This window comes from Phoca vitulina, unplaced genomic scaffold, assembly GCF_004348235.1.
Source record: "Phoca vitulina isolate PV1807 unplaced genomic scaffold, GSC_HSeal_1.0 scaffold34, whole genome shotgun sequence".
In the NCBI taxonomy this organism is placed as follows: domain Eukaryota; kingdom Metazoa; phylum Chordata; class Mammalia; order Carnivora; family Phocidae; genus Phoca; species Phoca vitulina.
In genome coordinates, this window is record NW_022589737.1 from 5323784 (window position 1) to 5336096 (window position 12313).

A 12313-nucleotide genomic window follows, 5' to 3' on the forward strand; every position below is an offset into this window, starting at 1 on the left:
ATTCAGAAGAAGCCAACTGCCACCTTCTCTTACGAGATGCCTTAAATAATGACCTTGATCCGGACGCAGTCAAAGCCCTTCCCGTACCTTGCTGCTGTACTGTTTGGAGCAGTGAGGGCAGCACACGGGAGGGGTCGCTATCGTGCCGGTGAGCTGGGTGTGGGTGCTCAGCATGGGGTCTGGCTCTCCTGGGCCAGCGGGACGGAGTTTGCGAATGCTTGGTGGGAGCTCAGCCCCTGGATGGTTCTTCAGAATATGGGCTTTTCGTTTGCTGGCACTTTTATAAACCTGCAAATTCAAATGCTTTGTCATGAAAGCAGTATACGGTTCTACTTTCTTACTTCAGAGCGAAATCTCTTAACAATTCTGTTGTTAGGTATGAGAAAGGAGAAAAAGTATTCAGGTAGCGCAAAATAAAATATTTTAACAGCTATATTGAAGGATATCTAAAATAAGAACCTAATGGGGCGCCTGGGTGGCTCAGTTGGTTAAGCGACTGCCTTCGGCTCAGGTCATGATCCTGGAGTCCCTGGATTGAGTCCCGCATCGGGCTCCCTGCTCAGCAGGGAGTCTGCTTCTCCCTCTGACCCTCCCCCCTCTCATGTACTCACTCTCTCTCATTCTCTCTCTCTCAAATAAATAAATAAAATCTTTAAAAAAAAAAAAAAGAAGAAGAACCTAATGTAGATGTGCTAGGCATCTTCCTAGAATTTATACATCTAAGATAGTAATAATAAAAATACCCCTTACCTTGAAGTTTAAGAGGTAGATACACAGTCACAGAAAAAGAATCGTTTCAAAGGCCAGTTCATCCCACTTAGCCTTTCTACAAAAGCTCTCATATATTTACTAGTACTAGATGCCAAAGAATCCTCCAAAATGGCAAGTCTAAAAGTGCCTAGTATCTGTAATGGTGAATCTATGCTTTAAAAAGTTTCCCAATTTTGGGGCGCCTGGGTGGCTCAGTCGTTAAGCGTCTGCCTTAGGCTCAGGTCATGATCCCAGGGTCCTGGGATCGAGCCCCGCATCAGGCTCCCTGCTCGGCCGGGAAGCCTGCTTCTCCCTCTCCCACTCCCCCTGCTTGTGTTCCCTCTCTTGCTGGGTCTTTCTCTGTCAAATAAATAAATAAAATCTTAAAAAAAAAAAAAAAAAAGTTTCCCAGTTTTAAGCTGACACAACTACATTGTATAAGGAAAAATATTACAATGAAACAATACATGTATATTCAGTCTTTTTGCAACTGCACAAAAATAAAGGTGAAATAGTACAAACAGTCTTCCATTGCAAAACTCCTCCACATCCTACTCAATCTTCTAGAAATCCCAAACCTACTGTATATATTTTACAAGTAGGATGATAAACAATTTTGCTTTAGAGCTTAGGAATTTAAAACAAATTCATATACCAAGCTCCTGGTAAGCCTCTACTTCTATAACAAAACCACAGAGAAGGAAAAATGTTAAACACAAAGTCAACTAATGCTTAGGAAAAAATTTTGACTTAAAATGAGGCTGCACTTTTAGCCCTTTCTCATCTGAATGGAAAACTACTGAGAGACAGGGAACCATCTGTTAAGAGTAAGTGTAAGATCTAAGTATATGTTTATACATGCGGACAAATGGGCTCTAAGCAGGGCTCCCAGGAAGCATCCCAGTGTGGACAGTTTCCTTTTACCTTATCACAGTACTGACAAAAGTAATCACGGTTGGGCTTTATGATGGGTAGAGTTAACTCTGGCACCTCTTCTATCTTCATGTCTGGGTGCCTCTTTGATAAGTGATTTACCTAAAGGGGAAAAAAGCAAATGAGAAAAAGAGAGCCTACTACAAAGAGAAGAGAACCAAATGCCTCTGGTCTTGACTGCTAGAAGTTGGAATCCTGGGAAGCCATGCCCCAAAACAGGCATGTGGCCAGATCGAGCATTTCCAGGCCCATCTGACACCAAGCCTTAACAATCACGGTTAGCAGGAGTTAACAGTCATTCAGCAAATTACTGAAGGGAATTGGGTCACGGCGGATTTCATTAACACTCTTTGACTGAAAGATCCACCGAAGGAAAATGGAAAATTACACCAGCACAAATTTCATTGTTGAATTCTCCCAATGCAAACCCATCTTTCATTATTTAGTGCCCTGGCCTTACTGAGGACACTGAATGAGATGCAAACTCAGGTTCTAAATTTTAAATAATTCCCCACGCCTCTAGTCCTACCAAACTGTAATAAAGTCAAAATGAATTGAGAACAAAATGAATTGAACTGACTATCCTGAGGTGTCTCCTAAGCCGGTTCACACACCCTGCTTTGAAGGGCAGTTTCCTTCTATTGCTGTTTCCCATCTGGAAAAGGGGGGCATTACAGGGAGCAACTAGGGAGAAGGAAAAACCCCACCAAAAAGGACGTTCAGGAACACAGAAGAGAAGAGGGAAATGAAATATAAGAGCAGAGACCGAGCATAGTAAAGCAAAAGAAAACTCATAATGAAAAGTGACAGAGAAAGACTTATCCCAAGAGGTCAGCAGAAATGAGTTGTGGCACAGGAGGGCAAAGGGAGGGGCGCCTGGGTGGCTCAGTCATTAAGTGTCTGCCTTCAGCTCAGGTCGTGATCCCAGAGTCCTGGGATCTAGCCCCGCATTGGGCTCCCTGCTCGGCAGGGAGCCTGCTTCTCCATCTCCCACTCCCCCTGCTTGTGTTCCCTCTCTCACTGTCAAATAAATAAATAAAATCTTTAAAAAACAAAACAAAAAAAAAAAACAGGAGGGCAAAGGGAGACTGGGAAGAACTCCAAATTGGGCATCGTGTGCTTCTTTCTTTTCCCCTAGCCCCTGACAAAACCTACTGAAAATTTCGCACAGAATACTGCACAAAGCCATCGCCATAGACAGAAATGGGTGGGTCTGGAAGCCGCTTGGCACTGACCAGCATGCCTCGTCTCCGGAAGCCCATCATACACAGGCGGCACTTGAACGTGAAGCTGTCGTAGTCCGTGGATGTGATACGAGGCTTGAACGTCTTGGAGCGGCTGATGCGGTCAGCTTTCTTGGCCTCCCTCTCAGGGTTGTGCATCCTCTGCATATGTTCCCGTAGTTTGTCTTTTCGCTATTTAGAGAGAATGTTTGAAAAGGCAGGGGAGCGGGGAGAGAGGGTAGAAAATTTTTAACTGAAGGGATTAAAAAAAGCAATACAAGTTACCAGTAAGCACAACCTACCAAGAGGTGTCCGAGTTGCCAGGCTGCTGGAATGGACAAACTCTGTCCCATAGCAAATAAGTGCGTTCCACTGAGTCTTGGTTTTGGGGAAGAAAGAATTTGCATGTATTATGGAGAAGATCAAAGGATAATGGAATAAATTTGGTATTAAGAATTTCAAGACAGGAGCGCCTGGGTGGCTCAGTCAGTTAAGCGTCTGCCTTCGGTTCAGGTCATGATCCCAAGGTCCTGGGACCAAGCCCCGCACGCAGCTTCCTACTCATCAGGAAGCCTGCTTCCCCCCTCCCCCTCCTTATGCTCTCTCTATCAAATAAATAAATAAAATCTTTAAAACAAAAACAAAAATAATTACGAGACAAACTGATAATGAATGATAGGTAATACTGTATTTACAAAGCCATTTGTATGCTTAGTTCCCACACGTTTTAATAATTCTTCCAAATCCCACATAAATTTAAGTATTTCTCATCTTATGGACTTAGAAGTTCATGTAAACAATTACATTGCCCACTGTGGATGGAGCATATGGTCTAGGTCAGGTCTTAGTTTGATGACCTAATCTAGTGATACATGTTGATATGAGTCCATAGAGAGAAAATCAAGCAGAGCCCATCCCAAGGAAAAAAATTTCAAAAAATGCCAGCTCCCTTCTTCAGCATTTCTCTCTTCTCTTAGACATGATTAAACTATTATTGGTCTTGGGGCGCCTGGGTGGCTCAGTCGTTAAGTGTCTGCCTTCGGCTCAGGTCTTGATCCCGGGGTCCTGGGATCGAGCCCCGCATTGGGCTCCCTGCTCCACGGGAAGCCTGCTTCTCCCTCTCCCACTCCCCCTGCTTGTGTTCCCTCTCTCGCTGTGTCTCTCTCTGTCAAATAAATAAATAAAATCTTAAAAAAAAAAAAAAAAACCTTAAAAAAAACGACTATCGGTCTGATAAAGATTTTGAACCTTTCCACCAGAACAGTTCTCCCCACATTTTGGTATAAGGACTTTTATTTAACCACTGCCTTTTTTCAGCACATTCATTTAACAAGTACTTCTTGAGTGCCCACCGAGTATCGGGAACCATTTGAAGTTCAGGGTTCAACACTAGGACCCCTCATCTACCTCTCTCTCCTGCTCCTCCCACCCCCACCCACCTCATTCCTGGAAAGTCCAGCAGAGAATTTCAGAGTCTCCTACTTTGCAGTAAAGTCTGGATTACAAGCCTTGCCCTAAATAACAGTATTTCTCTTGAGTGTCTTTAGATACAGTGATAAAGCTCACCACCCCAGACTTCTGTTGCATTTCTACTTTTTCCCCAGCATTGGTGTTCACCAATTTCCCCTCACCCATTCCCTTTAAACAGACCAAGTTATTGTAACTGACTCATTACAGAAGTCCCAAAGCCCCCTACTACTACTACTACACCGAGCTCTGCATACAGAGACAGACATATTTGCTGAAGGCCAAATCTCAGCAAGTCTTTTCCAACCTAACAGCCCTAAGCCCAATCCATTATGCCCCCACTCTCTCCTCCTGCCTAAATCCTGCTGCTGGATCAGCAGTGTTCCCAAACATCTAGCCTCCCAAGCTGCAAAGCCCAATTCCTCTCTGTCCACCCATCAGCCTGGCATCCAGACACAAAGTCCTACCAATTCTCCCTCAGATGTTTGTCTTGAATATGGACCCTCTTCTCCATGCCCGCTGCCTAGGCCTTAGTTCAGCCCAGCTGTAAAATGCCCCTGGAGCGTCTTTACTGGCACGAGCCATGCTACTCATGCTGTTTGACAAAGTCCAAGTATGGGGGACGATCCTGAAAACAGGAGACTCCACCGCTGGCTCCTGCTCTTCTCTTTCATTTTGTTTATGGCAATCTTTATAATTGTGGGAATATTTCTGGGGTTTCATGATAAAGTGACTACTCATCTTAGTTACGCCTATCTAAGCAATCATAATGAAACTAATTCCACGAAGAATTAGTTTCTATAGAACAAAATAACAAAATGGTCACGCTCTGTCTAGCACCTTTCTCTTTGCGTACTGTTTTTTAGTTTTAGCGAAAGCCAATAAGCGGAAATCAATAAAGGTCATGTTAATCATTACAAAGGAAAAATGAAAGAAGGCTATGGCTGTAATCCAGAAAATGATCTAAGATTTGGAAAAACAAAAATATCCTAACATATAAATAAAGTTCCTACGAGGCTGTCAGGAGGAGATGCTTGCAACCTGATCCTGTGTCTGTGTCTCCTCATTCGCCGACACCATCCTTTCCTACGAGAGACCCACCCCGGCTGCAGCTGGACTCCGGCACTTTACCCCTCTCCCCCTCCTCCTCCCGTCCCTTTCTCTAGCAGGCTAACTCTTCCCCACCCTTTAGGGAATTCAAGTGTCACCTACACCCCAAATCAGAGTGAATCCTGCTTGTGGCATTTTTTTTCTCTATTACAGTAGCAGTAATAATTTTTTTGAAGTTTTATTTACTTGAGTAATCTCTACACCCAACATGGGTCTCAAGCTCATGACCCTGAGATCAAGAGTCACATGTTCTTCTGACTGAGCCAGCCAGGCACCCCAGGAGCAGTAATAATTTTTAATGCACATGTCAAATTTCCTCTTTAAACTGAGAGCTCCTGAAAGTCAAAAGGTCCTACCTTTTGAAGCTTGTAGTAGGACAGTTACAATTCAGTAGAAGTGCTACAACAGGGTCACAAGTAAAGGGTCCTATGGGAATACATAGGAGAAGCACTTAATCCAGGTGGGGGGGGGGGCATCAAGAAATGCCTCTGTACGAAGTGACATCAGCCAGGTGGAATGATGAGAGAGTGTGAAAGTGTATTTCAAGTGGGGGGTTGTGAAGGAGAACAGATGAAAAGCCCCCAGGAGAGACAGCATGCCACACTGCAGTAAACCACATAGCTCAGTGGAGCAGAGTACAAAGGGGAAGGCAGAACTGCAGAGGTAATTGGGAGCCAGGTTCTGCTTTTTGTTTTTTGCTTTTTTAAGATTTTATTTATTTATTTGACAGAGAGAGAGGCAGCAAAAGAGGGAACACAAGCAGGGGGAGTGGGAGAGGGAGAAGCAGGCTTCCTGCGGAGCAGGGAGCCCGACGTAGGGCTCGATCCCAGGACCCTGGGATCATGACCCGAGCTGAAGGCAGACGCTTAATGACTGAGCCACGCAGGCGCCCCCCAGGTTCTGTTTTTAACTAGAGTTTGGGTGACACACAATATTACATTAGTTTCAGGTGTACAACATAGTGAGTTGACAACTCTCTACATTCTGTTACGGAAGCCAGATTTTGTGGTGGCTTTTTTTTTTTAATTAAGTAAGCTTTATGCCCAATGTGGGGTTTGAACTCATGACCCTGAGATCAAGAGTTGCATGCTCTACTGACTGAACCGGCCAGGTGCCCCTTGCGGTGACTTTTAAGTGATAAGCACTTTGGAATCTATCTAAGAGGCTATTAAAATTAAAGGCCCATGACATCAAATTTGTTCTCTAGAAAAATAACTCATTATAGTCTGAAAAGTGAATTGTAGATACGTTATGCTTTTGTACTGCGTCACCTTGGCTAAGGGGAACTAACTGTATTTACATGGCTCCCGTTCCTAGTGTGGTTCTCAGTCTTCGCGAAGAGAGGCTCACGCCAGACTGGAAGACGGGAATGAAGCAGTGGCCATGATGCTCTGTGGGCCAGGGGCAGGGGCGCCGGGATAGCCCCGCTCACCCTCGCTGGCTCCCACTCAGCCACCAGTTCTCTTGCCGAGGGCAGGCGCCACAGGCAGCTGGGCGTCCACCGCCTCAGGCAGCAGCATTCCTCCGTGGTCAGCGCCGGCTCTCTTTCATGAGCCCGCTGGAGGTGCCTGGGTCCCCAGGTTCCCAGGGAAGTTCCCGTAGTCCACCCGGACCAGGGCTGCGGAAGGGTGCATTAGTGACTTCTCTCGGATCCTCCAACCTCTCCTGCCAGACCCTTGCTTCTCTATCTTCTTCTACGATGACGTTCTTATTCCTGTAAGAAACTCCCTTACTGCATAACTCCAGTGGGTTTGCTTCCCTGATTGAACCCTGTCCTAATACATCTACTGAGAGTGAAAGAGAAAATGAAAGGAGCAAGGTTTTTCACATGCCTGGTGCTCAAATGGCATCAGGCACAAAAGAGGTGATAAAAAAAATATCAAATGGTAGGATGGATGGATGGCTAACCGGTTAACATCATAAGACAGGGATCCTTTTGGATATATTGTTGGTGTTGTTTTTTAATTAAGAAACAAAAAAGAACCTAGGCTTATTTAGAGCTTTCACATTAGAGTTCTCTGCAAAGGTCTAAACTGTGCTATCGTATATTGAAAGCCAGCAGGATTATATTCCACAACACATCCAGTTAAAGTTTGAAAATTACTTCCTATATCTCTTTATCATCTCCACATTCTATACAATGCATCTTTTTAAAATTAGTTTTTCCCTCCAGCATCTGAGTCTTTCCCAGTTTCTATGACAGCATGACCTACAATCACACTCACTAGTGTTTCTTTATTGAATGTGAGTCATCTGATTTCCCCATGAAGTATATATTTATTAGTTTCATATTTCCTTGTTTAACTCTTATCCCTGAGTCTCCTGTGGGGTTTTCCCCTTGCTTCTTCTAAATTCCAGGCAGGCTACTGATACTTATGAAGTCTTATTTTAATCCTTGGGAGTCATGACCATTCCCCAAAGTTGCCTAAGCTGTTCGGTGTTCCACAGATTTCCACAGATCTCCCTCCTTCCTTAGATGACAGTCCTGAGACTTTCAGGGCTCAATTACCAGGCTCTGATACGTAATAAGTGCTCAATAAAAATCTCTCGATTTGGTAAGTAAATGTATTGTTCTCTTAGGAATTCCTCAACAGCAATTTAGTTCCACGTATTGTACATCTGGATTCTCTTAAGGAGATGTGTTATTACTCTATTCGGCAATTTGAATTAATTATTTGGGGATATTAAGGTGAGCTTTTTCCTTCATTTTATCATAATAACTAAGTCAAACACAAGACATAAAATTCATCTCAAGTTCAGCTCTTTGTAAGTAGGTGATTAACGGATGAAATGAACAGGCATTTATCCTTAGCCCGACATAATTTTGGTGGCCGTGAGAACAACGTTAGGCCGTTCACTGCTTCCGTACCTTAAATTGCTTCCCGCACGTGGAACACAGGAAATCTTTGCGGTCTGAATGTCGGAGCATGTGAAGACGCAGTTTGTCAGGACGGCAGAAGGCCTTGTCGCACTCTGTACACTGGTAGATCTTTTCTGAGTGGAAGCTTCGCACGTGTTTTTTCACCTGGCAGTTGAAGACACCAACAAGTCAGAGGACTCGGGCACCCAAAGGAAGGACAAATGGTGGCTTATCAACACTAGAGGGAGCCAAACGCATTCCCATGGATTTTCATCAACCTGGCGGTGTAATCCAATCAAATGTGACTGATGACTGGCCTCCATCACACACAATACCCCTGTCACAAAGAAACAGAACAAGTAGCCAGAAAGCCTTATAAATCTTAACCTCCCACATAATCTGAAGAAGAGGAAGAAAGAGTGCTTGCTCAAAGCCCTGATCACATGAGACCCATTTTTCTTTCTCCCTCTCTCTCTCTCCTTTTTTAAGATTAAGCAGAGTTCCTCTGGATTTAAATAAATCTTGGTAAAAATTATCCACAGAAAGACAAAAAAAAAATTCTTTCTCACTTTTTTCTGCCTCCAACATGTATAGAAGCAATTTAGCCCCTTTTAGTAATTGGTCCTTTTACATCTTTCCATTAAATCAGGTTCTGAAAGGGACGCCTGGGTGGCTCAGTGGGTTAAGCAACTACTGTCAGCTCAGGTCATGATCCCAGGGTTCTGGGATCAAGCCCCAGATCGTGCTCCCTGCTCAGAGGGGAGTCTGCTTCTCCCTCTCCTGCTCCCCCTGCTTGTGCGCACGCGCTCTCTCTCTCTGTCAAATAAATAAATAAATAAAATCTTTAAATAAATAAATCAGGTTCTGAAGAATAAAGACATGAATTAGATGATATAAAATACATTACCCATTTATGAGAACGATACAATACCAGCATCATTTCTCCTTAAACTTATTCACTATACTTCTGGATAATTTAAATAAAGGAATATGGCCTCTGAATTCTCTTAGCTGTAAATACCCAATGAAGGAGAGCTGTGATGAGAGCTAAGTAATGAGTCGTAGAGAACTATTCCTGTAAGACATTTTGCTTCATTGTTTTTGAGTCTCTTTTGCCATTAGATTCTGCCATAAACCACTTTTCTAATTGTTTGTGTGAAGTGATAAAATTACCAAGACTCCCCATACTAGCAGAACTATGATCTCCTTTTGTCTGGGTAATTTTCTTTTTAAAGAGAAAATATTGTTACTAGATATTTATATTTAATTATTCATTGACTAGCATAGAACTAGCAGCATATCATCACTTGAAGTTCAAATGAAATCATGAATATTCTGGAATTTATCCTCACCTATTTTGCTCCAGAATATAGTCCAAGGAAGGAGGTCAGTGCTTGATACAAAAGTATATTATATACCAACTCTCTCTTTGTTTCCTTCCAAAATGCATGACCTTAGTAAAGCAAGACAGGATACCACAGTAGCAGAGAGAAAATGTTTCCAGGCCAGGAAATGGGAGCATGTCTTCTACAGGCTCTCTATATTTTATGAGTAGAGCGTACTGGCAAAGATTAAGAAAGACTTTGTAAAAATGACAATCAGATCTGGGTATTTGTTACTTGTAATAAAACTTAAATGTTTCAATGCCAATGTCTGATTTGGACAATTAAGGGTTATGATAATCTTTATCAAAGCAGCTTGATTGAAGAAATACCATTCTCAACCGTAACGTCGTTTCAAGGACGGGATGAAAATGCAGGTGATAGGCAGTCCCAACTTTCCAAACATCGAAGTTTCTTTTACCAAAGAAGAAAAGCATACGGGAGTCTCAGGAATAGACACTCACCTGGATAAAATCTGGGAATCGTTTCTTACAAGTTGGGCACGTGAAGCAGCCATCATTGATATGAATGGCCACATGATCCTTCAACAAATCAAGGCGGTCAAAGGATTCCGGGCAAAAAATGCAAGAATAAGTCTTCTGGTCCGAATGGAGTTTCATGTGGCTCTCCAAGGACGCACTGCTGATGAAGCCCTTGTTACAGAGATCACAGGTCAGTGGGCAGTTCCCCTCCCGCCCGTGGAAGCGCAAATGTTGGTCCAGTTTGTCCTTTTCACGGAAGGCCTTCCCACATTGCAAACACTTAAAAGGCCGGAAGGACTTCCGAATAAACAGATGCTGAAGAGCTGCATTCTGAAAGACACACACAAATACAATTATTTAGCGAGGAGGTCAAGTGGGTAAGCAGCTCGCACATTTATAGAGAAAGAGGATGATCTCTGCAATCAGACTTTCCATAGAAATTAAACTCTGGGACACACAGTTGAAAGAAGATTTTCCTGGTGAAGACATTAAAAATGAAGCCATCCCCAAAGAAGTTCACCCTGAAAAGACAAACCTTTTTTATGTCTTACAATATTTATGGATGTACGGGTTGTTTTTTTTTTCAAGAATTAAGTAAGTAACAGCCAAAATAGTACTCCCAATAAAGGATTTGTATAATAAAACAAATCCCAGAGTTGAGTAGAATAATTGGAGATTTAGAAGAAGTGACGTGTGATAAGTCACACATGCATGAATGAAGTTGGAGCAAGTCAGCCAAATGTTACTTGCTGAAGTTCTTGAGAAAAAGAATTCAAAGCTTGATTAAAATGTTAAGGAAAAAAAAAAAAGATATAAAAAGAACTGAAGAGTAGTACTTGCCAGGGGCTGGGAAAGGAGGCAATGGATACAAGGTTTCTTTGAGGATGATGAAAATGTTCTGGAATTATAGTGGTGATGGTTGCACAACTTGGAGAATATTCTAAATACCACTATAAAAGGGCGAATTTTATAGTCCATGAATTATATCTCAATTTAAGAAAAAGAACTTGAAAGAGAAATGAAGGATACAGATTTATATGAACATGTTCATTCATGAGGTAAGATATATGAGCACACATTATAAATGGAATATGTATATTTGACCACTTCCTACTTAGAAAAAGCAGAAGACAAGTTCTTGATGTAGCTAGTTAGTTCCACTGGTTAAAAGGCCATGCTAACAAAGTTAAGCTTATCGCTTTGTTCCCTGTCTAGACTAGTCAATTTTCCTCTTTTTTTTTTTTGCAGTCACAGATTGCACTTCTAATGCTGATTAGCCATCTTGTAAATTCATGCAATTGTTATAGGGAATCCAAGTGAGAGAATATGGATATTCAGTGCAAATTCATCACTACCGCTGGAAAAACAACTCATGCTCTACAGAGAGCAGATCAACAGAATCATCTTTCACACAGGGAATACAGCATCGATGTTTTAGTTATACTATAATGAAGACTCATTCATAGGTTCTTCAAAATACCAGAGGGAAAGCTCTAGAGAGCTATGAGAGGGGGGAAAAAATCCCTCAAAAAATATATCTGTGAATGGGTGAGCTTGTGTGACTAAGGGACTAGTAACTGAAGGATTAATGGAGATCTTAATGCATTATTGGTACAATGAACCATGCTTAACCCCAACTTCTAAACTAAATTTAATGTAAAAAAATCATTCAGAAAAAAGCAAAATAATTTTTTTTTTAGTGAAAATTCTGAACACAGTCACTATATGACTGAAAACTTCCTCCTCAGGGTCTCTAATGGGGCCGGGAGAGATATTTTACCTACTCGTTTATCTTGAGGACATATTTAGAAATTCTGTTGTCTTCCCCAGTTGACTGAGGCAGGACTGCATTATATCTTATCCTCCTTTGTATCTAGAGCCCTTAAAATATAGCTTAGCTCATAGGAAGTGTTCAATAAAAACTCCAGATTTAATGAAATGTATTTCATATGAAAAACAAAAAGAATTCTTTCAAAGTCTCTTTTATAGCACCTGCAGAGATCTGTAATAGCTGACCATTCTCACATCAGTCACAGAGCTTTCTGGCACTTTATTATACTGTTCAGCAGTTACCCAATCTTTTTACTCTATCCGAACAAATATTTA

General features: G+C 42.2%; 1 protein-coding gene across 3 annotated transcripts in view; it reads right to left on the minus strand.

Moving 5' to 3' along the window:
- The window catches only part of PRDM10 (PR/SET domain 10), a 95754-nt gene that overhangs the window by 12911 nt on the left and 70530 nt on the right, over window positions 1-12313 (minus strand). For 2 of the 3 annotated variants that reach the window (XM_032426298.1, XM_032426297.1), the window contains 5 exons: window positions 10190-10537; window positions 8353-8508; window positions 2919-3098; window positions 1675-1785; window positions 88-288 (listed from right to left, as the gene is read on the minus strand). In XM_032426298.1, the coding sequence (XP_032282189.1) occupies window positions 88-288; window positions 1675-1785; window positions 2919-3098; window positions 8353-8508; window positions 10190-10537 (996 nt within the window). The remainder of the gene's footprint in view (window positions 1-87; window positions 289-1674; window positions 1786-2918; window positions 3099-8352; window positions 8509-10189; window positions 10538-12313) is intronic. The other variant, XM_032426299.1, reaches the window with a different exon arrangement.